This window comes from Microtus oregoni, unplaced genomic scaffold, assembly GCF_018167655.1.
Source record: "Microtus oregoni isolate MIOR12 unplaced genomic scaffold, Mior012 000027F_ref0000203, whole genome shotgun sequence".
Taxonomy (NCBI): domain Eukaryota; kingdom Metazoa; phylum Chordata; class Mammalia; order Rodentia; family Cricetidae; genus Microtus; species Microtus oregoni.
Genome location: NW_024543086.1, coordinates 22859059 through 22883411, shown reverse-complemented (window position 1 = coordinate 22883411; position 24353 = coordinate 22859059). Strand labels below are relative to the sequence as shown.

Genomic DNA, 24353 nt, shown 5'->3' with positions numbered 1-24353 from the left:
TTAAATCCTATTATAGAGTCTGCATTTGGTGCAATTTATATTTGAACTATAAAATTCTTCTATAAGTTGAAACATGGCCTATAAAAGGTCGCTGCACCCTGAAGCAACATTCTAGAAAGAAATCAATTGGTCCTTTTTCTTACAGAAGCCATTAGCCGGAGGAGAGATAAAGGAAAAACTTCCTCATGCTGATTGAACTCCAAACCCAAAGCATAATTTCCAAAAGGCAATGGCTTCATACAGCTAAAATGCATTAGGCTATTATTAGATAATAGAGAGCCTTTAATATAGCCCGTGCACCTACTGCCTCCTACAATGAAGGGGCAGGAGCACTCAGATGTGCACCCAGGCCTTGCTCCAGACATCAACATCTGGAATCAGCACTCTGCCTTCCATCACCCCTGTGAGGTCCCTGGGTCCTCAAAAGTCCTTCAGTGAGCTGAATAATAGTTCAGTTGGTAAAGGGCTTGCCTTACAAGCAGGAGGATTGGAATTGATCTCCCAGATTCATCTGCACTTGTAGAACCAGTGCTAAGTTTCAGGAACAGGTAGATCCCTGGGGCTCATTGGCCAGCTAGCAGTAGACTCCAGGCCAATGAGAAGCCCTGCCTCAAAAAAAACCAAGATGAACAGGAACAACAGTGGAGGCACACGTGTGTACACACACACAAGATCCTCAGTGCCTTGTCCCCCTTCATTCAGATCTAATTAAGATGCACAGCTTTTGTCACACTCAGTGTGCAATGACTCTGAGTCTTTTCTCAATCTGCTCTTGTCTGTGGTATCAGGAAGGCTAGACCAGCCGAGACTTCCTAATACCTTAGGAACACGTCATGCAATATTATCATGAGGACAGCTATTGCTCCTTTGTTCTGTAGCAACAGTGATTAATAAGAATGATGTGCATTTCTCTGCCTCCCATGTTTTGCATCACCAACTGCAGGCAGAGAGCTGATCAAAACGGCACAGGTAAGCCAGTGTCCCTGAGGCCACCTCCAAAGTCAGCCTTCCTCAGTCAGCCAGACCCATCCTACTTGTGAGGCCTCAGAATGTCAGGTGACTGCAGTCAGGATTATGCAATGTAAGAAACACAGTAACAGTCCAGCATGGTGGCACATGCCTATAATCCTGGGCAGTTTGGAGGCTGAGGCAGGAGTATCATTGCAAGTTCAAGGCCAAAATGGGCTACAAAGAGAATACCAACCTAGCCAAGTCCACACAGCAAGACTGTAAAACAAACAAATAAGGCTAGTTAGATAACTCAGCTAGATAGTTAGATAACAAGTTAGATAACTTGCCTAATGTCTTGAGTTCAGTCTGCGTAGGAGAAGAACCAACTCCTGCAAGCTGTCCTTACATATGGTGAATCACACACACACACACACAAGCACACACATACAAGTAATAAACATAAAAAAATGAAAAGACAAAATCCCACAGAAACAACTACAGTTCACTACGTTTAAGTCAACCCAGCTCAGGGAATAAAAAGACCAAGCCCTTCTTTAAAGGTTGTGCTGACCTGGCTCCTTGGAGGGTCACAGACCTGACTGCAATCAATTCCCCTCTGTTGTTCCCCTAAGGGGTTTCTCATCTGAAAGAAGTAATGGGACTTAATATGTCCCCCTCATCTACCTTCTGCAAGCATATTGAACAGGCTGGCTCAGAAAGCTTCCAAATGGAATTTTTTTAAACATTTGCTAAAGTGAACTGCTCTGCCTTGAACGACAATGCAGAATCAGGGGGCAGCAGGGGTGGCTTGCCAGCGTCCTGCCTTTCAACTCTAGCAAGACACGTTAACTTTGAAAACTCGGCCACCCGCGGCAGCTAGCTCCCACTCTTCGTTGGGATTTTCTTTCCTTGCTAGATCAAACGAAACTCCTGCTGGATGCCTCTGCGATTCTGTGCACTCATCTTCAGCGCAGATCTTGCTACTGTTTTATGTTCCCGCTTGAGGCCCCAGGCCCAGGAGGGCAGAAACCAAATAGGCTTTATCCCACTGCTGCAGCCCCTGGCCTTACCAATCATACTGGAGATGCTTAGTAAGAATTAGGTGATGTTAGGATACAGACACAAAAACTGGAGAGTAGATTGAGGTTGCCCTTCCTGGCGGGTCCCAGAGGGCGGTGCTGATGGGGAGGGTGTTGATAAGGCCGCCCACGCCGACTGCACCTGCCGGTGGACCAAGACCAGTGTGCAGGAATCAGGAGACTTGTGCTGGCTTGGGTGGGCACGAACCCCGCCCCTCCTCCGGGATCAAAACCCGGGAGTGAGACCCGCCCAGAGAGGAGTAAGCAAGGCCGCGCACAACTCAGCCCGGCACTAGACCATAACCCCGCCTACAGGAAGGCCGGGAGCTCAGCAGAAGAATCCCAAGCGGCCAGGAGCACTTCCAAGATCCGCCTCCGCAACTAGGCGAGCACTTCAGCCCCGCCTTCGGCTGGTCCGAGCCAGTACCCTAATCTGTCAAAGAACCGCTCCCTAAGCTCCGCCCCACCTCAGTCTCGGACCCGCCCCATACCCACCGTGGGCCCGGCTTCCAGACTCTAGACTCCGCCCCAGTTCTGGTCAAGGACCGCCCCTAAGCTCCGCCCCACTTCAGTCTCGGACCCGCCCCATGCCCACCTTGGGCCCGCCTTCCAACCTCTAGACTCCGCCCCAGCCTTGGTCAAGGACCACCTTCTAAGCCCCACCCCAGGCCAGTGTAGGCCCGCCTTCAGATTGCCCTCTCCAGCTCCACGAACCTGTTTGAAACGCGCCCCGCCATCCGCGTTAGCCTTTTCCTAAGTTTCGCCTCTCAAGACACAGCAGCGCACGAACCCCGCAGTTTACCCGCCTTTGTCCCGCCCCACCATACTCCCCGCCCCCAGGGCGCCCCCATGCCCCACCCCCTGGGCCGGAGTATTGACTAGCCCCGCCCACAGCTCCCGCCTCTTTGCCCCGCCTCCTCAGGCTCAGGTCTTGCTTCCGCTTGTTTTCAGGCGACATTGGCCCCGCCCCGCGATGGCGCCTGAGGACCACGAGGGGGCCACGTCTCTGCTGCAGAGTTTCGAGCGCCGCTTCCTGGCGGCTCGAGCGCTTCCCTCCTTTCCCTGGCAGGTGGGCGGCAGACTTACGGCGGGTGTTGGGGTTGAGCATCTGGGGCTGCCGGGCTGGGCGTCTGGGGCCGCCTTCGCTCATTGCCCGACTTGGGGAGGCAGGCTGGGCCCTTCTCTGGCAGAACTTCCAGGGTCACGGGCCGGGCTGTCTTATTTTAGCGACTTTTTAAGCAAGTGATCGGTCATCTTGGCAACTGCAAAACAGCTTTGAAAACTTCAACCGCGCTCTCCTGAAAGGGAGGCCAGGCTCCCATCCAAAGGGCTGGCTGCAGGCAGAACCGCCTCGGAGTTCAGACTGAAAAGGGAACTTCCTGGCTGTCTGGGGACGTGCGGCTCGGGCACGAGGCTCCTTTGGAGAGTCCTCGCTGATAACTCGTGTGCAAGGAACTCACCGGCATGAGTCACTGTAAAATTGTATTCCTCCAAAGTCTGCCCGGTTTCTTTGAGTGGTATTTCTGATCTTAACACAGAATGGAACCCTGTAGCTTATGGGTCCCCGTTCGATGTCAGTGCTAAGCACTTGCTCAGGGTCGCCCACAGTGCACTGTACTGGGGTCCGTTGTCACTCCGTTTAAGTACGAAAGGGTGAGAGCCAAAACTCTGGCCAGGGAGACCAACTTTCTGCTTAGAATTCGAGCACCGTGGGAGGTGGCACGCCAATTATCCTAGCACTCTGGGTCTCAAACTCTGAGACCTGCCTGGTCTACAAAAAGAAGAATCCTAACTCAAACCTCTATGTGCTGTATGAATTATATACTGTGGGACCTTACAAGTGGCTACATCTTTGTGCCATCTAAATAACACTGTGGGGGATACAATGTCTCTTGCTACCAAACAGTTGGGCTTCTTTTTCTTTTTTCTTTTTCCCAGCTAGAAATTATAGGCAGACAAGAAGCTCAGGGCATGCTGTGTTTTCCTGTGCCAGCTGTAGGCAGACAAGAGCAGCAATTGCAGGTTTCTTGCATATAGGGCGCCCTTGGTCCTTATGGACCTCCGGAATTCTTGAGGCATTTTGGCTGCCAGCTTCCCATCAGGCCTACATGCTGGGTTTCCTCAGCCCTTGGTAGCAGCCCTTGCAAACATACAGCTCTTGTGCAGGCCTTAGGAGTGGGGGTTCCTTAACTCTTGACCACGGTCAGCTGCCTGGCTGCTTTTACAATTCTGCCAGCCACTGTTGAGTCGCCCAGCCACCGCTGCTCTGCTGTCTCTGTGTCTGTAACATGGAGACATGTTACCAGCTCAGCCTGCACCAAGAAGAGACCATTCCCAGGAGGGCTCTTTGTAGTTCCACTCCCTTCTTTTGTTTGTTTGTTTTCCAAGACAGGTTTTCTCTGTAGCTTTAGAGCCTGTCCTGGAACTAGCTCTTATATTTTTGGTTGTGAGCCCAGCCTTTAACGGCTGAGCCATCTCTCCAGCCCTGGAACTAGCTTTTGTAGACCAGGCTGGCCTCGAACTCACAGAGCTCTGCCTGCCTCTGCCTGGGATTAAAGCCGTGTGCCACCACTGCCCGACATAGTCCACTCCCTTCTTTTTTTTTTTTTTTTTTTGGTTTTTCGAGGCAGGGTTTCTATGTGGTTTTGGAGCCTGTCCTGGAACTAGCTCTTATAGACCAGGCTGGTCTCGAACTCACAAAAATCCGCCTGCCTCTGCCTCCCAAGTGCTGGGATTAAAGGCGTGCGCCACCACCGCCCGGGCACCACAGCAGGTTATGTAGTTGTCTGAACCAATCACAGCCTTGCCTCTTAGTACCATCCCAGCCATCCTTCCACTAAGCCACCAGGGGGCGTGCTCCCCATCTGCACATCAAAATGAATGCAGAGTAATATGTGTGTACCCAGGCTTATGACAGCAAAAAGTCTGTTGCAAAGTACCTAAAACAGCCCTGGACGAGGCTGCACCATGCAGATCAGCTCTGGTTGTCCAAGGTGTTTATGGAGTGATCAGACAGCCAAGGCTGATGTAAGGGCAGTCCCACTGCTGTTTGACTTTTGCTTAAGGCAGCCAGGGCAGGAAGGGAGAGTCCAATAGCTCCTATATTAGGGAGTCGCATTACCCCCCCCCACCCCCCGCGCAGCCTTTGCTTATTTATAGGAAAATGAACATAAGAGTGCTTACAGCGAGAACCTAAAGACTTCTCCATGAACAGTAACTGTGGATTTAACAGCCTTAGCACGGTTGCTCCAAGATAGGCAGCCCCCCCCCCGCGCCTCACTTTGTGGGAGCACTTGAATACGGACCCCACTCACATCTGGCTCTGGAAGCACACCGAGTGTTGCCTAGCAGTGAGTCACTAAATCTTACCGACTGCCATCCATGAGCTACACACAGGGCACAGTAGAGACCAGCCCTACTCAGACAAGACACCGTAAGTAACCAGAAAACAAGCCAGTCTCAGCTTGGGGTGCTAAAGCAGGAGGATCTCTGTGAGTCAGAGACCAACCCCAGCTACAGGCTGAGACCCTGTCTCAAAAGAACAAGCAAGGAAATGGCAAATGGAGTCATCAAAGGCCTCCCAAAAGAGGCAGCTCTTGAACTGCTACCCAAGCCCTGAAACAGCCAGCCACAGGATAGTCTTGGAGAACAGGAAGCAAAGGTCTTATGATAGAAACATGGCTGCCGTGATTAAGAACAGTAAAGGAGCTGGTGCAGCTGTACCGGGGTGAACAGGGATGAGACTGAGTGTAGACAAGGCTAGAAAAGCGTCAAAGCATCATAAAATGCTCTGAAGACATGACGGCTTGTAGTGTGTCACATACCTGCCCTGACTGGAGCTGAGTCCCTGTGAGAAAGATGGCATGGCCAGGCTTGACACCACACATCTGAGTCTCCATTCTAGCTTAAGTGGCAGATTCCAGGCCCTTATGCTGTAACTGAGTCTTAGTTTACCAGCTCAGCTTCAAAGTTGCTGGAACCCTAGTGATTACAGGACAACCACAGCTGATATGAATCGGGAGTTAGTCTACTGATACTCAGCCCCACATGGCCTGTGACATCAGACTGAGTTTACCTCTGGTGGCTCCCACTTCAGATTGGCTCCAGGTCCCTGGGTAAAGATTACTGATGTTCTTTATCAGAATATTCCACAGCGGTGTAATGTTGCTGAGACAATCCCCCTAGGATTTATCTCTCACTCTCTCTCCTCGGAACAGAGCCTAGAAGAGAAATTAAAGGAGCCCTCAGGTTCTGAGTTGTTGCTGGCTATTCTGCAGAAGGTAAGAGCCCCCAGCATACCCAAATAGCAGAGCCAAGGCTTACCTGTACCCTTTCCAAGCAATGCCCCCAAAAAAACAAAGATACAGCACTTGAGTTGGCAATGCATATGGGTGTCAGCACCTCAGACAGCTCTGGCTGTTTGGTTTTAATGGATGAAGATATTCAGATAGACAACTGCACAAGATGAGGGAAGCCAGGGGATGCCTTTTTATTTTTTAAGACAATGTCTCTGTGGAGTGCTACTATGCCATTTTTTCTATATGGCTTTAACTTTTGAGTATTTTTTAATATATGTGGGGGTATTTGCCTATGTGTATGTCAGAAAAGGGCGTCAGATTCCCTGGGACTGGAGTTACAGATAGTTGTGAGCCACCATGTAGGTGCTGGGAATCAGTGCTCTCAACCACTGAGCCATCTCTCCAGCCCACCCACTAGGAAGTCCTGAACTACAGGGACAGCAGATGATAGGTGGCTGCTTTCAGCATTTGATAACCGCTTTGAAATGTTCTTCACATTTAAGGCAAAATAAGAAAGCTCATCTTGTCTGCTCAGTATCAGAGGCAGAGGTGGGATTTGATCTCAGCAATGCACATGCCTTTGGGTAGAGGTTTCCCGAATCAATACCCCCAGCCACCAAGCCCACCCAAGGAGCCTAGGCCAGGGCCAACTCAAAGTCAGCCTGAGCTATACTGGGAGACCCTGTTATCAGAAAGGAAGATAAAGGGGGAAAGGAAGGAGGAAGCAGTCAGGCTTTGTCTTACAACCTTCCATGGGTAACCCAACAAAAATTAGAGCATATTGCTTTAAGAGCCAATGGGTTGTAGTTAATGAACCCTCAGTAGGAAGCTCTGGCAGATCCTGCCGTCCTCCCAAGGTAGAAAGCTACACCTCCCTCCAGGCCCATTTCCATCTCCTGCTTCCTGCTGGTCCTCTGACCTCCTTGAGCCACCTGGGAGCTACCCCACACGGGCCTCTCTGCCCTGCTCCTGACTTCCACTGAGCCATTCGTTCCTGTCTAGGCAGAGCTTTTGCTCTTCCATATTTGCCTGTTGGCTCTATCTCTAACCCTCCTCACCACCTAGGCCTCATAGCCAGGACAGGTATCTGGGGGGTCTGCACTGGGCCCTCACCTCCTCCATGAAGCCAGATACCCCACTTTTGCCCTCACAATAGACTAGTGTCATCCCCACCTGCCTCCCTGGGTGGACAGGAAAGGGCCTGTGAACTCAGCTTCCTGTCCGGAGCTGTGCCACTATGTAGAAACGTTGTAAAGAAAGAACTTAAAGCTCAATCTTACATTGGGAGTGACAGCACATACCCATAATCCTAAGGCAGGAAGATGTAAATTTGAGGTCAATCTGAGCTATATAGTAAGATCATCTCAAGAAAAGACTCCATTTTGTAGATGCCCAGGGCACACACCCCCATTGTCCCAGCACATCAGGCTCCCTCCAGTCCTGTGAAGCACCTTGGACACTAAAGGCATGTCTCTGTAGCAATCACCTTCTTGTCTTTTGTTGTCTAGACTGTGAAGCACCCTGTGTGTGTGCAGCACCTGCCATCTGTGAAGTATGCGCGCTGCTTTCTCTCAAAGCTCATCAAAAAGGTCAGTGATGGGCAGTGACTGCCAGGGCTGGGCCACATAGGGGAACACAGAGGTCCAGAGTTCTGCCAGGCTCCAGCAGCCCCACCTCCCTGCCTTGGGGCAGCCCGATGCTGGTGGGCTATCAAGGGAGGGCAGGGTGGGACAGGGTAGGAGAGAGGCCAGGACTCTCAGCAGCAGCTTCATCTCCTGGACTCAGGTTCTCCCTCCTACCAGACATCCCTGCCACTGAGTGCAGGATGCCTCCTCCTCCCCCACACCACCAGCCATTTCCTGGCTGGCCCACCCACTCCTGCTGGAGTTTGCAGTGTCTTCCCCACCTCTGTAAGACACCTTAAGACTCTGTAAGACTCAGCACAGGTGTGATCTCTGCACTACCTGGCTCTAGGCCTTACCACCTCAGTGCCTCTGTAGGCCCTTGCAGCACTGGGAGGGACAGGGCTCTGAGGCCAGGTGAAGCTGTGTCTCAACGCCACCGAAAGGCAGCTTAAAGCTGCACTGGGCGCTTGGGGCTCACTTGAACACGTCATCTAAGGACAGTGGCACCTCTCCTAGGCAGTGTGGCTTTCTCCTGGACTCTGCCTGCTGGCCTAGGCCTTACCTGCTCTAACTCTCCACACCTCTCCCTGAGGCACCCACCAGTGCACTCTTGTTAATTTTAATTCTAAATTGTTCATATGCTATCTTATCTCCCACTCCAAAATTTCCCCTATAAATCTGGTAAAAGCCAGGTTGGAGCATGGCTTAGCAGAATACCAACCTAGCCTGCACAAGGTCCTGGGTTCCAGCCCCAGCACCATGAATGCTGTAAAAGCCATCCGGTCCTGTTCAGAGCAGATAGAAGCGAGCAACAGAATGGTTATTTACAAGGGTCAGTGTGGCCCTCAGTTGAAGCTCACCATCTGTTCCCAGCATGAGGCTGTGCCCACAGAGCCTTTGGATGCACTGTACGAGGCGCTGGCAGAGGTTTTGATGGCCGAAGAGTCCACCCAGTGCCACCGGAGCTATTTGCTGGTATGATATGAATGCTATTGTGTTGTTCCTACCCCCACGCACCTCACAGTCTTGTCTGTGATTGACTGGGTCGTTTTAAAAGTTATAGATGAAGGGGATCACACGGCATGGCTCCTTTCACTCAGCACAGTAGCCTCAAGCTCACCCATATTTCTGGCTGTAGCAACTTGGTTTCTTTTCACTGCTGAGTATATTCCAGCATAGACATATTCTGCTCAGCTGCTCAGTTGCTGTGATTTAGGATCCACCAATAATACTCTGATAATTCTGTTCATTCTTCCTGTCTCTGCAGCCTTCAGGAGACTCGGTCACACTCTCTGAGAGCACGGCCATTGTGTCCCATGGCACCACAGGCTTGGTGACATGGGATGCTGCTCTCTGCCTGGCAGAGTGGGCCATCAAGAACCCAGCAGTCTTCACGGACAGGTAATCTTGGGGCACAGGCGGGGCACTAAGGCAGGTGGGGCTGGTGCAGTTGTGAGCAGAGGTCCCCATCTCCCACAGGACTGTCCTGGAGCTAGGCAGCGGAGCTGGGCTCACGGGCCTGGCAGTTTGCAAGGCGTGCCACCCCAGAGCATTTATCTTCAGCGACTGCCATGGCCAGGTGCTAGAGCAGCTTCGTGGAAATGTGCTCCTCAACGGCTTCTCCCTAGAGCCCGACACTCCCACTGACCCAGGCAGCCCGAAGGTGACAGTGGCCGAGCTGGACTGGGACGAGGTGACAGCCTCTCAGTTCTCTGCCTTCCAGGCAGATGTCGTCATTGCAGCAGGTAATGCCCCAGCAGTGCTCACCCAGACAGATAAAGACGCAATGGGTGCTGCAGGCAGGGCCAGGCAGGGCCCCCGAGTGACACCCTAGGCCACCAAGTGATGTCATAGCACATACTCCAGAGCCCCAGACCCTTCTGTGGAAACAGATGCTCTCATTGCTGTGACATGAAGATGTAAGATGGGCAGGACAGGTGCCAGGGCAGCACACTAGCCTGGCCTAGAGGACCTTCCCCTGAGGCCACCTGTTTCCCTCCCTGGTCCTGGAGTGAACACCAGGGAAGTCACCCACCACACCAAGACTGTGCCTTCCATTGCTGGCGATAAACGGCCACCCTGGATCTTTAGATGGGGCAAAGGCCACGCAGTCTGTGGTCCTCTCAGGGCCACAACCAACTTCTCCACCTATTGATAGCACCATCCTGGGTCATGTTTAAATGGAGTGACCGAGGCCAACTCAGGGAACAGGAGCTGAGTGGCCCTGCCACCCTGTCTGTGCTGGCTCCATGCAGATATGCCAGGGAGTTATTACCATCACTGTGCCATGTGGCCTTGTCTGTTCCCACCAGTACATCTGGTCCTAGGTCCCTGTACTGTGTCTTTCAGAGATGACAAAGAGCATGGAATCTTGGAAAGCAGTGTTTGCCTGGGCCATCAATGATCCTTCCTCCCCTAGTACAACAGAGGTCACCAGAAACAGTACATCCCACACTGCAGCTGACACAATAAGGTCCCCCCACTTCGCCCCAGAGCCAGGCTAAGACCTGCTCACTAAGTAAATGAAAAAGGGGCATGGAACCAATGTTGCCACGGGGTTGGGGGGTGAGGCTCCACTGTAAAGCTTTTAGACTTCCTCCATTTCACCCGCAGCACCTTCCTATGGAACAGCCTAAGTCTCAACACCACCACTCGATGCACGGGCCCTCACCCCATGCCAACGTCCACTCAGCCCCACATCCTTGCTCTGGGCACAGACCCTAACAGAAGACCCTTCAATAACAGCCTTTCCATTGCAGATGTGCTATACTGTGGGGAAGTGACACTGTCACTGGTCAGGGTCCTGAAGCTGCTCAGCGACTGCCAGAGGAAGAATGCTCCTCATGTCTACGTGGCCTATACCGTCCGCAGCCAAGACACGGGCAAGCTGTTCATCACAGAGCTGGGTCAGTTCCCGACCCTAGGAGGGTTTAAAAGTCGGGCTGACTTTGGCCTTGCTCCTCAGCACCTATCCCATCCTTATCTGTTCTGTGAGGCACAGCCTGGCCTGCAGAGGCAGTGAGCAGTTGGAAGCCATTGTTTGAGCACTCTGCAACTAGAGAGAAGCTACGGGTTTAGAAGAGGAATAAGGGCCCTGCCATCTGCAGAGCCCCCAGATGGCACTACTACGAGCCTTGTCTGTGCTCCAGTCTGACACTTACCAGTCAGCACCTGGAAAGCTGTCCTGCCATCATCCTGCGTCCCCTTTAGACACTAAGGCACTCAGAGCAAAGCTGTCCACTCACCTGCCATAGCATCTGTGGACAGACTCCCCCTTCAGTATAGAGCAAATAAGCAGGTCGGTGCTCCCAGAACCCACTGATGGAGCACTAATATACTTGCGCACACATGTGCATGCACACATAAATACCTGCAATCTATTTTCCCCTAGGAAAATCGAGTACTACAGAGCAGTAGCCTGTTCCTGATTTCAGTAACTCTCTTTATGGGATCAGGGCACTTAGCTCAGTGGTAGAATGCTTCCTACTATGTGCAAGGCCAGATTCCATCCGTAAGATTTTTAAAAATTCAGGTAGGAGTTTGAAGTGTGCCAACTTGTGTCTGTCGCACTCGGGTGGTGGGCTCTGGGGCCTCGCATATGTCAATGCCTGTGGTGCTCTGCCCTTTAAACTCCTAGCTTTACTTATAATAGAAATGTAGACGAGACCGTATCAGCCCACAGTCCTTGCAAGTCCCATGAACCCAGGCAGCCCAGGGGCTGTGGTGGGAGAGGGGCCACACTGTTGCTGTTTACCGCCTTCAGGGTGGAGTGAGACCAGTAGGCAGAAGTGCTTACTGCACAAACACGAAGACCTGAGTTTGAATCCTCAGCACCCATGCAAAAAGCTGGGTGTGAACTGGGAGGCAGTGGCGCACGCCTTTAATCCCAGCACTCGGGAGGCAGAGGCAGGCAGATCTCTGTAGTTTGAGTCCAGTGTGGTTTATGAAGCAAGTTCCAGGACAGCTGGGGCTACATAGAGAAACCCTGTCTTGGGGGGGTGGATAAAAAGTGGGGTTGTGGCCACAGCAGCTGTAACTCTAGTGCTGCTGGAGACAGAGACAGGAGGTTTGTGGGGCCTTAAGGGAATACAGTGGGAAATGGCAGAGCAGAACCCTACCAATCTCCTGTAGACTGAGTGGGCCCACACACAGACCCTTAGGGCATCTGCATGGGCCTAGAAACCTGTGGCCCAAGTAAATCAGCTTGAATGCACACCTGTGTCAACAACCATGCACTAACAGACTGACTTCCTGTACCCAACACTGCCCTCTTGAGATCTCTGTTCTCTGTCTAGATCGTGCAGGGATCTACTGGGAAGAAGTGCCTCCTCACGCCAGCAAACTATTCCCCTATGAAGAGCACTCGGCCATCGTAATCCTGAAGCTCGTGCTGAGCCATCATCACAGTATTTGAAGGTGACTGGTAAAGTGAGATTGCTGTCATGGGAAGAGTCCGTGGGAAAGCTGGGAAGGCTTCTGTTGGGCAGGGAAGTTAATGGACAGTAAGCACAGGCTGAGTGTAAGCACAGGCTGAGTGTGGTGCCTGTCCTCAACAGCTCATCTGGAGTGGACATGGGCTCAGAGCAAGCATTTCTACTGTGCTAATAAAAACATGAATTTATCAAGTATGACTGTCCTGCCAGACAGCTCAGGCCTTGCTCAGCCAATCCCAGTGAACACATGATATCCCAGAGCTCATGGCAGCCCAAAAGAACCAGAACATAAGGAATGTGAAAGTCCGGAGACAAAAATCCAGGGACGGAGAGGTTTACAGGTCACCAGAGAGAAGAGCTTCTCAGAGACACAGGATGAAGCAGCTGCCAGATTGTTCACTTTCCCAGCTGTCCATTTCCCAGTTGTCCACTGCTGTCCTTGGGCTTCTGGCCACTAGGGGGCACTCAACAGCCCACCAGAGACAAGTGGAGCAGGTGCTGGTTGGAAGCCGGAAGGGGGGGGGTACAGGATGGATGGAGCCTGGACCTAGCTCCACACCGAGGGCAGGGCCCTGGCCTCTGGCCTGGAGGTCATTTGTGGGCGACCAAAGGGAGCACAGTCCGCTCCCAGCTCTTGTCCCACCGCAGTTGTTCCGACTCCCGGAGTTCCTTCCGGAACTGGTTTAGCTTTCCATCAGGGTCAGGAAACTTTAAGAAAAGCATCTACAGGAAAAGGAAGACTGGAATTCAGCTCCCTATGCACCCAGCTCCATGTCAGGTCCTTGCTCATGCCTAGCAGTGCCCCTCCCCTCACTGGATACCTGAAGAATCAATCTACTTACCCACAGCCCTGCGATGGGGCATGAGCCTCCACCTGCTGTCTTCCCTTCCCTCTACCACCCCTAACACAACTGCAGGTGCAGTTAAGATGGAGGCCATGACAGCTTTGCCTTTGAAGTATCTATCAGGGGCCGGCAAACTGCAGGCTTCAGGCTGAGTCCAGCCCACCTGGCATTTTTTGTAAGTAAGGAACCCAGTCTCCCTGTACATGTCCACAGCTGTATTCCCATCCACACAAGGATGGAGTTTCAGAGTTCTCATAAGGACGTAAGGACAAACAAGTCCCTTGTCAGAAATGAGAGCACAAGTATACTTCTGCAGAAGCTCCCTTATTCCCCACTCTCCCCAGAGGGAAGCACAGCTCCCATCTTTACAAACAGGAGGCAGGAGTATATGTGTGTGCCTGGCTCTTCTAGCTCCTGTCATTGTGAATGGCAGAGCAGGGTGAGAGACTATCTTGGAGGCTTCTGCTTCCTTCCTCCGCCTGTCTACATCCCAGAGTCCCACCACAGCTGTCCTTGTGGAGGAGCAGAGATCAGAGAGCTGGCTCAAAGCCAGGGTTAAAGCCACCAACCCCCCGGGAGTCGGCCTACTACCTGCAGCTGTGCTGCCAGCTCCTCCGCATCCTTGAAAACCAGTCCGTTCTCTCCATGTCTCACGAGCTCATGCAAACTGCAGACAAAACAAGGGGAAAGGATGGGAACACAGATGAGACCACAACTCCCTCAGGTGAAGCCAGCGTCAAGAATGGTAGGTTGGCCTCAGTGTTCTGAGATGGAGTATTTGGAAAGAAAAGCCTGCAAGAGCACATGTCAAAACACCAGGCTGACTGGGAGAAAGGAAGGTGACCTTTCTGTGTCAAGATGGTTTCTGTGTTTTTTCTCCACTCCAGCCTGAGAACTAGAGTCCCAGCAAGCCTGTATTTGGCTCTACGCATCGGGAGTACCTTTTCAGAGTCACTGGGAGATTTGATCCTGACAAAGCCTGAGCTTGGCTCACACAGGGTTTCACATCACATCCTGAACTCCATCCTGTGCCTGGTCTCTAGCTGTCAAGCTGCAGCCTCCATGCCCACATCCACCCTGGCCAGGGAAAGTGGAGTCCCAGAACTGCACTGGTGTGGATAGTTCCCATCCAATTGAGAGACGAGCCACAGAACAGAGGGATGTAAACCCAGTCAACTGCAGGCAGCTCTGGCCCCTGTTCCCTTCTCACAGCAGGAGCCTGAGTAGAATGTTAACCATGAACAAACTCCAGCCACCCCGTCCCTCTATCTGTGCAGGACATATTCCTGGAGCCCCTCTCATATCCACAGGTGGTTCCTTGTGTAAACTGCTTTGCATGTGATCCACGTGAACCCCACTCTATGCTTCACATCCTCTCTAGATGGTGTCTACATCCCAGCAAGGAACAAGGACAAGAAAGCTACATGCGGATACAGACACAATCAATATGCTCCTTGCTATAACATTCCCAAGACAGGAACTCAGGTAGCACAGGCTGGCTTCAAGCTCAGGGATCCTCTTGCCTCTGCCTCCAGACTACAGGCATGTACTAATATTTCCAAAATCCTAGCTACATTTGGTATCTGGGTGACTAGCATAGTGTGGATGCCCCAAGCTGACTATCCTTCACTAGGGCTCAGCCCAACCATAGGACAGGGCCCCCAGCTGCTGATCTAGAATATGCCCCAGGTGTATGTATCTGTTCCTACCACTTGAAGTTCACGGCACAAACAGGCAAGCAGCACCCAAACATGTCCACCACCTTCATGGGCAGGTCCAGACCACTGGAAGACATGTGTAGACAGACACCCAGGTCCGCTGACCCTGCAAAGACAGTCAAAACACTAGGGCACATTCTCCTGGGTCTATGTAATGACCCCTAGACAAGGAAGGGAAATCAGGAGCTGTCCCTGTCAGACTGAAACTGACCAAGGAGTCAGGCAGCCTGACCAGAGGCAGAAACATGGCTGACCACTGGGTCCTGTCTCCCACTGCCTAATGATTAAAACTCGTTTTTGTTTTTACTTGTATTGATTTATTGTTTCTTCTTAGCCATAATTCATTTTCAAAGAGAAAATTCCCAGGCAATCACTGTGATAAGCAGTTTCTGGCTATCATTGTGGTTCATTCAGCTTTGTTAAGAATACTACCCAGTGACCACTTAAAAATAACTAAAGGTGGCTGCCTTGACTTAGCAGGTGATAGTGCTCCCAAGCCTGACACTGAGTTCCATCTCTGGACCTCATAGTGGATGGAGGGAGAGAGCCAACTCCTCTAAGCTAAAAAACAAAGTAGCCAGTGGTGGCGCATGCCTTTAATTCCAGCACTTAGGAGGCAAGGGGGCAGGTAACTCTCTGAGCTCAAGGCCAGTCTGGTCTGAGTTCCAGGACAGCCAGGACTACCCAGGAAAACCCTGTCTCAAAAAACAAACAACAAAACCCAGACACGCCAGTGCACACCTATGACCCCAGTACTTGGGGCTGAGGCAGGAGGCTGTGCTGCAAACTCAGGGCTACCTTAGGGTACAAAGATTACAGGGCAAAAAGGAGCTCAGTCTGCCCTTGTGGGATAGTGTTGTACTCTGTCTCACCTAGAAGCAGGGGGTAGTCCTCGGCCTCCAGCCATGGGGTGCAGAACTGGACATGCCGGAGGTGCTTCTGGCTGATGAGGTGGCGGTAGTGCTCCCTGAGAGGTCCCTTCCCTTCACAGAGAAGAAAAGTCACTAACACTGTTGTTCTCCATCACTACCACTGGGCAGGTCCTGCTGCTCCAGCTGACACTTGACAACTCTCTCCCAAAACCACACCCACCAGTGGCCCCATCAGGCCCTGACATTCCATGGCCAAGACACTAAGCACAGCACAGCCAGCTGGCACAGGGCTGCAGGTTGCAAAGGGGCCTAAGATAAATGCTAGGGTGCCAACAAGACGGACACCAAATCTCCACCTGCACCAAGTGATACAGGGACTTTCCTTAGCATGCCAGGGTCCCCTAGGAACCTGACTGGGAGGGAGCAGGAGGAGGGAGCTGCCTAACCCTGTGACTGGGCAGAGGACACACTGCTTCTGAACTACAGAGGCTGGGAGTGCACTGGGAAAGGGGAGGGTTTGGTCTAAGTATCATCCAGATTGAAATCTGAACTCTTGAGTCCTTTCTGAGCCTCAGGTTCCCTATTTATCATGTAGATGTAGAACCTATACCCATAGGGACATGGTGGCACAGTCCTGTACCAGCTACTTTGGAGTCTGAGGCAAGTTAGCATATAAAAACTTGCCTGGACTACAGAGTGGGTTCAAGGCCAGCCTGGACAACCTACAAGACCCTCTCTCCACACAGATAAACTACAGATAGGGATGTAGCTCCACGGTAGAGCACTTGCCTAGCTTGGGCAAGGTCTCGAGGAGAAAGGGAGAACTTACCCTGGAGAACTGAGATGACTACTAACAGTGCCCTACAAAGGTGTCCTCTAAAGGCCATATGCCCATTCTTCTGCCACCCTCTGCCCTTCTAAAAATATGACATGGTGTTCCCATTGTACCTGTTATCACACAGACTAGGGAAGGAAGGCTGTCTCCATTGAGTGTTAGTTGTTCAAACTCTGTTTTAAAAAAGACACACCAACCAAGAAAAAATAAGTAAGTGTAGCAGGGAAGCTGCTTCTTGGGGGGAGGGGGGGAGGTGCTAGTCTCAAGATACATTCAGACTGTGGGAAAAGCCGCTCAATGACCATGTAAGGGCAGTAAGCTTCCCATGCCCTCCCCTACTGTCCCAAGCTGGCCCACCCATGACACCAGGGGCACACCACGTGACAGGCTGCCACAAAAGGTCAGGTAAGCGCCAAGCAGTAGCCCCTGCCAAGCTCCAAGCTGCTAATGCACCACACACCTACTTTCTAATGCTCCCAGCAGGATGGAGAAGTCCTCGTCCTCTGCAGGGAGAGAAGGGGAAAAGGGTCACAGACTGCCTCCCAAACCTCCCGCCCTACTCGTACACCCATCCCCAGATCCCAAGACAAGCTGGGCACACACCCCAGGTACTGAGGGAGGCAGACCTGTCCAGCTCGTGCTGCTCACAAGCAGTGCTGGCCGCCCATGCAGACGCCTCACCACCCCGCTCTGACAATCCCTCTCGGTGAAGGCCGACCTCTCCACGCTGGGGTCCAAGGGCGCGGAGCTGAAGAATCAGAGGAGAGAGGTGAGATACTAGACACTGGCACAAGAGGAGCCACAGGCTCCCAGCCATTTGGCACCCTACTGACCTCACTGATCCTGGTTGCTGGGACTGAGATTATAGGAACAGTACCCACCCCCACAGGCTCTCCACTCCACCTGCTCAGCATCCCAGTGAGAAGATACTGACCCGCCTCCCAGCAACTACACCTGATTCCCAGGAACACACAGCATCCCAGTGAGGTGTTGACCTACCTCCCAGCAACCATGCTTGGTTCCCAGGAGCACACAGAGGACGGGGCAGAATTGAAACAGGTGTCTTCTCTCCCCAGTGAGATGCCCAGAGGACACTCAGGTCCCCTGCCCCACAAGAACCCACTGGCCGCAGGGCAAGGTAGCACAAGGCTCAGCAGGCAGTTCCTTAAAGGGCCTGAGAGTAGCTGCTTCAGGCTCTGTAGGTCATAGACTCTTGTGAAACCCAGTTCCACTGCTGCAGTTTAGGAACAAACACTGGGGCTTGCCATGTAGCCCAGCTGGCCTCAACTTAAAATCCTCCTGCCTCAGCCTCCCCAGTGCTGGGATTACAGAGATTCACCACCACACCAGGTTTCTAGCAGCCAATGACAACATAGAGGTGAACGGGTGGACTGTGTTCCAATAAAAGCCTATTTACAGGAATAGGTGGCAGGCTGCAGCATTAGCTCGCTGGCCCTGGATGAGTCTGCAGGAGACCAGGACAGCGGAGAGACAGGAGACATACCAGCTTTGGAAAGGAGGGTATGTGCGGCTCAGCTTCATGAAGAGCTCGTGCTGCAGGTCCAGGGGCGTCTCCTTAAAGAAAGATGCTGGCTTGTCGTAGACAGTCACAGCCCTGACGGGAGACAGGAGTGGGCAGAGAAAAATCTAAGAAACAGGACACAGCAGGATTCCAAAAAGCAAGGGAATTTAGGGAATCCCAAAGACAGGAAACTCCAGGATCACTCAGAATACTGCAGACCTTCAGGACCAAGAAGTCCTAGGCCACACAGCGGGGAGGTAAAGACAGCCTACTGCCTCCTCCCTCGACTTCTCAAGCCCGTTACTATCTCCCAGGGCATGACTGCTGCAATGCAACACAGCAGCAGGTGCTGCAGCTCTCAAAACACTTGGCAGGCTGATGGGTATCCCAGGCCTGCATACCTGATACACCAGTTCTCCGCCAGGTCCTCCCGCATCGCATTGGTCACACACAGGTTCAGATGGGATAGGCGCCCGAAGAACTTCTCGTACCTACAAAGATGTCTTGAGGATCAGCAGGTGGCCATGGGATGAGCGTAGATCCCACCCCACTCTCCATATGACTTGATACTCATGGGTAGTGAAAAGGCTGCAGAACTAGGGCCCTTGAGCCCGTCGGGATGTGCCACGCACTCCCTGTACAGTTACTTTTTCACACACTTTCTTCCCTGTTCAGCTTACACAGTTACTTCAAAAGGAAACGGTCTCCATAAATCCATTTGCACACAATAGAGGAGAAACCCAGTAACGGCCACTTAAGCAAGTCTCAGCACCCTGGACCAGCAGGGCTGCCGCTCTCTCACTGCGGTATAAAGGGAGTTTAGTGACTTGAGGCTTTGTCCCAGGAGAGGGAGGAAGAGGAAGTCAAGGTTACTAAGCTGCAGGCTGGAAATGTGGCTCAGCTGGCAGAGTGCTTTCCTGGCAAGCTAAGGCCCTGGTTCCATCTCGAGTGCTACAAAAACGGGGCATGGTGGTGCACGCCTATCCAAACACTCAAGAGAAAAAGGCAGGATGTAGCTCATCTGGTAGAGTGCTTGCCCATAATGCATCGGAGTCCTGGATTCCATCCCCAGCACATCATAAAATAAGCGTGACAGCGCATACCTGTAACCTCAGGTAGATCAAGGCCAGCCTGCAATAAGCGAGACTCAAAAAAATCAAATTTAGGGACCAGATAGCACTGGCTGCTCTTCTAGAGGACCAGGGTACATGGCAGCTCACAACCATCTAAGTCCAGTCCCAGGGGATCTGGGACTTCCGGCCTCCACAGGTACACCAAAAAGTACTCAGGAAAAATATCCATTTATAAAGTTATTTTTTAAAAACAAAAATCAAAAAATTACAAAAAGAAAATACCTAAAAGCTGGGGGTGATGCCATAAGCCTTTAACCTCAGCACTCAGGAGGCAGAGGCGGGATCTCTGCATTTGAGGCCAGCCTGGTCTACAAAGGGAGTTCCAGGACAGCCAGAGCTACACAGAAGCCCTGCCTCAGTGGGGAGGTGGGAGGTAATAAACTGGGTGTGGAGGAGTGTGCCTATAATCCCAGAGCATAAGCAGCTGAGGCAAGAGGACCGACACGAATTCAAAGCCAGGCTGGACCAAGTGAGAAAGATCCTTAGCTACCACCATAATATCTATGCAGCCTTTTCCCCCTCCAGATATGGAGAAGGCTCTGAAATGGAACTCCCTGGGGGTGATTCCTAACTTACTTCCTGGTGGCAAGAGACAACATGACTCTCAGCCCACTCTCCTAACTCGTACAGTGTACCATAGCTGGGGTGATGGAGACAGATGGGAGACACGCGGGCCTGGCACCTGGCCCCTGGCATGAAGCTGGTGTTGTGTGACAGTCGGGAACTGCCTGGGCAACAAGGGACATCAGTCCCAGAAGGGAAAGGGAAAGGGCACAACTAGGTGACCCCTAGAGCTGGAAGCACACAATGAGATGGGACAACCAGGGTCAAAGGAACCAAGGACCCTGCTGCAGATCCAGCCCCCTCCCCAGGCCCTTCTCTCCCACCCACACCCTCTCACCACTTGGCCAGCAGCACAATGGGGTGTCGGGGGCCATGTACCAAGCCCATGATGGAGTAGCCATAGTTGTGCCAGTCGATGACCAGTTTGCTCCCACATAGGCAGCCCACAAGCCAGCAGACGGCAATGGCAGGCAGGCCCGGAGGGTTCTAGGAAAGAGACACTTGGAGGCAGTGGAGGAAACACAGACCATGGCCCATGTACCCGAATGAAGAGGAGGGACCACACAGCAAAGAGCAAAGATGAGGCCGTGAGCTTTAAAGGCTCTCATCAGCAATGGGCAGAAGGAAGGCCCTCTCCGCCATCAAAAGAAGAAAACAGAGTAAGAAGTTATCAAAACTGACCAATCTGGAAACCCCCAAATCATGAACAATCAAGAGTGCCTGGGTTAAGGACACGGTTCAAGAGGTAAAGAATTTGCCACCCAAACATAAGGACCTGCATTCATCCCAGACTCCATATAGAGCTGAGCATGGCATCTCCCAAAAATAACCCCAGGACTCCTCCAGCAAGATAGGAGCTGGAAGACAGGAGAAAACTGTGGAAGGTCATAGGAAAGCTAGCCTATGTATGAGGTGAGGGACAGAGACCCCCATCTCAAACAACGAAAGGACCCCCAAGGTTGTCCTCCACCCTCCACACACATGCCGTGGCATGTATACACTGAAGCCCACATGAACACGCATGTACATGCACACACACCAAGATAAAATAAAAACTAAGGGAAAGGTAAAAATAAGAACACAAAAATGGAAAAACATGTTATTTGGGTTTTTTGGTTTGGTTTTGGTTTTGGTTTTATGTTTGTTTGCAAGCTCTGAAAAACACCAAACAGCCGCAGAAATCACAGAACCTAAAACACGGTCACCCCAAAGGCCCAGGTTCACTCTGAGGCTATCAAGTTACACACCACATTTTAAACAGGAATTTCTGACAAAGCAATTCCACTGCTAAGAATTTCTCCTAAGAAAGAAACAGGACGTGAGTATATACCTATACTCTTACCTCAGTCATATATAAAAGATCAAAAAAGAAAAAACAGTAAGGCCAGGTGTAGTGGTGCACACCCTTAATCCCAACATTCAAGGGACAGAAGCAGACAGATCTCTGTGAGTTTGAGGCCAGTCTGGTCTAAATAGTGAGAATCTATGCCACAGGGCTCTTGAGAGCATTAAAATACATCAATTAAATACATCAAGATACCAGTGGGTACGACACACACAACAGACACTAGAAACTCCTACTCAAGTTTTTGGTTTTTAATATTTATTTTTATTCATGTAAGTGGTTGCCTACATGTATGTGTGTACACCACATGCATGCCTAGTGCCTGCAGAGGCCAGGAGGGGGCATTAGATCCCCTGGAACTGGAGTTACAGACAGTTGTAAGCCACTATTGTATGTGCTGGGAACTAAGCGTAGGCCCTCTGCAAGAACAAGGAATTTTAAATGCTGAGCCTTTTCTCCAGCAACCCCTACACTCATGCTTATTTGGTTTTTAATATTATTGCACTTATTATTTGACAATTTCATTACTGTATACATAATTATTTTGATCATTCACACCTTAGCCTTTCCTAGCCTCCTTCCAACCTTTCAATAAACCAACTAGTCCCCTCCTAGTTTCATATCTTTTATTTTTAATGACTGAGTTTAATTAGAGTTACTTGTATGAACACAGGAATGAGGTTACTTCCTGGAACATGGGCATTTCACTAGTGGACTCACTATGGAAGAAAAAGGACTCCCCGTCCCTTAACAACCACTAACTGCCAACAGTTCCTCAGCTAGGGACAGCACCGCATGAATTCCTCCCCTAGCTATGCTAAATGTGGGCAGGCTAGATCTGTGCTGGTGTCGTACAGGTGACCACAGCTGCCACAAGTCCATGAATGCAACAGCCCTCCTCATATGTTTTATACTTTATGCACACAGAAGTATGCAATATATATAATAATTTGTACATTTTGTGTGTGGACTGGAAATCAAATCCAGGACCTCACCGACCCACACCAACAACCCAATTTGTGCATGTTTCCAAGGCCCCCAAGTGAACTGCTAACAGTGCTCTCATAGGTAGGCAGCAGCTGACATATACCTGAAGGAAGATGTAGGCTGCAGGGTCTGTGCACATCAACTTCCATAGCAAGTACACTGCCTGAAATAGAACCTTGACTCCATACTGGAGAACTCGGGGTCCAGCTGCAAGTCAGAAAACATTCATCTCTACAATGGAGCTCCTGGAAGTCTGCTAGTCCCCTCAGCTCCCCAATACACAACCACCCCTCCAAACCACCTCCCCCTAATCAGAAACCTGGAGTTGTCTGGTCCTACCTCCCAGACTTGGCAGCTCTGTCAGCTTCACAATCTGAATCCTATCACTCTGCAAGAGTTCATCGCGAGGCTTGGAGTCTGCAAATGCAAATGAGCCCTTTTTTTTTTTTTTTTTTTTTTGGTTTTTCGAGACAGGGTTTCTCTGTGGTTTTGGAGCCTGTCCTGGAACTAGCTCTGTAGACCAGGCTGGTCTTGAACTCACAGAGATCCGCCTGCCTCTGCCTCCCGAGTGCTGGGATTAAAGGCGTGCGCCACCATCGCCCGGCTCAAATGAGCCCTTTAAGGTATCAGAAGTAGAGGCGGCAGGGTGTGTTCCTTCACACCTGTAATTCCAGTACTTGAAAGGATAAAGAGGACAGGGTGTTCAAGGCTAGCATGTGCTACAAAGCAAGCCGCTGTCTTAAATAAATGGTGGGGGAAGGGTTCTAGTCTAGTTCTTATCAAAACCTCTCTGGTCCCCAATAGCCAGAATAGAAAATGAGGTCAGTCTGTGTTCTTCTACTAGAATGTCCTTTATCATATCCACATTCTTTTTTTTTATTGTTTTTTTTTTAATTTATTTATTTATTAAAGATTTCTGTCTCTTCCCCCATATCCACATTCTTTAACTTAATGACTGGAGAGCAATAGGAACTCAATTAAACTGATGTAGACTCCTAGATGTCAGAGTCTGGGTCAGTCCCCTCCACCCAAGGCCTGGGATAGCACTCCACACAGGGACCAATAAGAGCTACTCCCACTTTCCCTTAAATGGACCCCTAAATTCGCAGATGTGTCCAATTTGAGATGCCCAGAATGTGTGCAAGGATAGCTATGAATGCTGGTAAATCTCATATCGCTGTCAAAAGGTCGGACATATTGGGGGCTTGGTAGTGCACACCTTTAATTTGAGCACCCTAAAGGCAGGTTGATCTCTGTGAGTTCAAGGACACTGTGGTCTACACACCGAGATCCAAGCCAGCTATTGGCTGCTTAGTGAGACTGGGCCCCTGCAAAATCATCAACATGGTGCATAAGGAGGAGAAAGTGGACACCTCTGCCTGCACCTTAGGGAACAAGAGAAACATCCCCAGCCAGAGAGGCTCAGCACTGGATAAGGGATGTAAAGAAACACAGTGTCTTAACTCACTGACAAGACAGCACGAGGAAGTGGTGACCAGCACTGAGGTCTCACACACCAGGGTTTCAGCCCCAGTCTCTGCACTACCTAGGCGAATTAAATGGGACCTTGCAACCGATCTCTTCGTAGTCCTCACGTACGGTAAAGGGCGGCTGACACAGGCTGCTTGCAGACACCAGGGAGCAGCGGTCCAGGCCTGAACAGGCAGGAGAGGAGCACAACCGTTCCTGCCTCAGCCCCAGACCAGAGCGAGCCAAGGGTCCCGGCTGAGCATCCCTCCCAGGTACCTGCCACTCACTGTAGAACCCCAGCAGCGTCACGGAGAACCCGCTCTGGGCCAATGACAGCGCGTGGTACTGCATGCGAGGGCTGCGGCCCACATCGCCCAGCACCACAACGAGCACGTGCGCGGACGCGCCCGCCTGTCGCCCGCGCTTCCACGCGCACAGCAGCAGCGCCGTCAACAGCAGCACCGTAGCCAGCACCGCCACGCAGGACGCCGCCATCTTGGCCCACCGGCGCTGAGCACGTGACCTGGCCGGCAAGCCTGGCTGTGCGCAGCCGCAGCCCCAGGCCCTGCTGCGTCGGGGGCGGGGCCTTGGATAAGGCGGTGTCTGGAAGAAAAGGAACAGGAAGGTGGGGGCGGAGCCTGAAAGGAGGGGCGGGGCTGGGAGAGGATCGGTGGCC

General features: G+C 51.6%; 2 protein-coding genes across 4 annotated transcripts; one reads left to right on the top strand and one right to left on the bottom strand.

Annotated features, from left to right (window-relative positions):
- Positions 1 to 2976: 2976 nt before the first annotated feature.
- Eef2kmt (eukaryotic elongation factor 2 lysine methyltransferase) lies at positions 2977 to 15234 on the top strand. 2 transcript variants are annotated; one of them, XM_041676283.1, is made up of 9 exons: positions 2977 to 3099; positions 6248 to 6310; positions 7837 to 7917; positions 8827 to 8928; positions 9221 to 9354; positions 9433 to 9698; positions 10713 to 10859; positions 12249 to 12369; positions 14119 to 15234. In XM_041676283.1, the coding sequence occupies exons 1-8, from the start codon at positions 3004 to 3006 to the stop codon at positions 12365 to 12367; spliced, it is 1008 nt and encodes a 335-aa protein (XP_041532217.1). In that variant the 5' UTR covers positions 2977 to 3003; the 3' UTR covers positions 12368 to 12369; positions 14119 to 15234. The 2 variants fall into 2 exon arrangements, with proteins under 2 accessions (XP_041532217.1, XP_041532218.1); XM_041676284.1 differs by lacking the exons at positions 8827 to 8928; positions 14119 to 15234 and having other exon boundaries at positions 12249 to 12417.
- Positions 12556 to 24181, bottom strand: Alg1 (ALG1 chitobiosyldiphosphodolichol beta-mannosyltransferase). Of its 2 annotated transcripts, none has more exons than XM_041676281.1 (13): positions 23965 to 24181; positions 22547 to 22624; positions 22311 to 22414; positions 20213 to 20361; positions 18580 to 18669; positions 18161 to 18271; positions 17283 to 17404; positions 17121 to 17159; positions 16770 to 16829; positions 15822 to 15932; positions 14941 to 15055; positions 13823 to 13898; positions 12556 to 13109 (listed from the first exon to the last, which is right to left on the bottom strand). In XM_041676281.1, the coding sequence occupies exons 1-13, from the start codon at positions 24170 to 24172 to the stop codon at positions 12978 to 12980; spliced, it is 1395 nt and encodes a 464-aa protein (XP_041532215.1). In that variant the 5' UTR covers positions 24173 to 24181; the 3' UTR covers positions 12556 to 12977. The 2 variants fall into 2 exon arrangements, with proteins under 2 accessions (XP_041532215.1, XP_041532216.1); XM_041676282.1 differs by having other exon boundaries at positions 23954 to 24070.
- Between the last annotated feature and the right edge of the window lie 172 nt (positions 24182 to 24353).

Coding starts and splice junctions, on each gene's coding strand:
- Alg1 (XM_041676281.1), bottom strand. CDS start 24,172: ATGGCGGCGTCCTGCGTGGCGGTGCTGGCTACGGTGCTGCTGTTGACG. Junction 20,362..22,310: donor CAGCCTACATCTTCCTTCAG/GTATATGTCAGC, acceptor TCTCTTTCCTAG/AACCCTCCGGGCCTGCCTGC. Junction 15,056..15,821: donor GGACTACCCCCTGCTTCTAG/GTGAGACAGAGT, acceptor CTGTCTTTGCAG/GGTCAGCGGACCTGGGTGTC.
- Eef2kmt (XM_041676283.1), top strand. CDS start 3,004: ATGGCGCCTGAGGACCACGAGGGGGCCACGTCTCTGCTGCAGAGTTTC. Junction 7,918..8,826: donor TCTCAAAGCTCATCAAAAAG/GTCAGTGATGGG, acceptor ATCTGTTCCCAG/CATGAGGCTGTGCCCACAGA. Junction 10,860..12,248: donor GCTGTTCATCACAGAGCTGG/GTCAGTTCCCGA, acceptor TTCTCTGTCTAG/ATCGTGCAGGGATCTACTGG.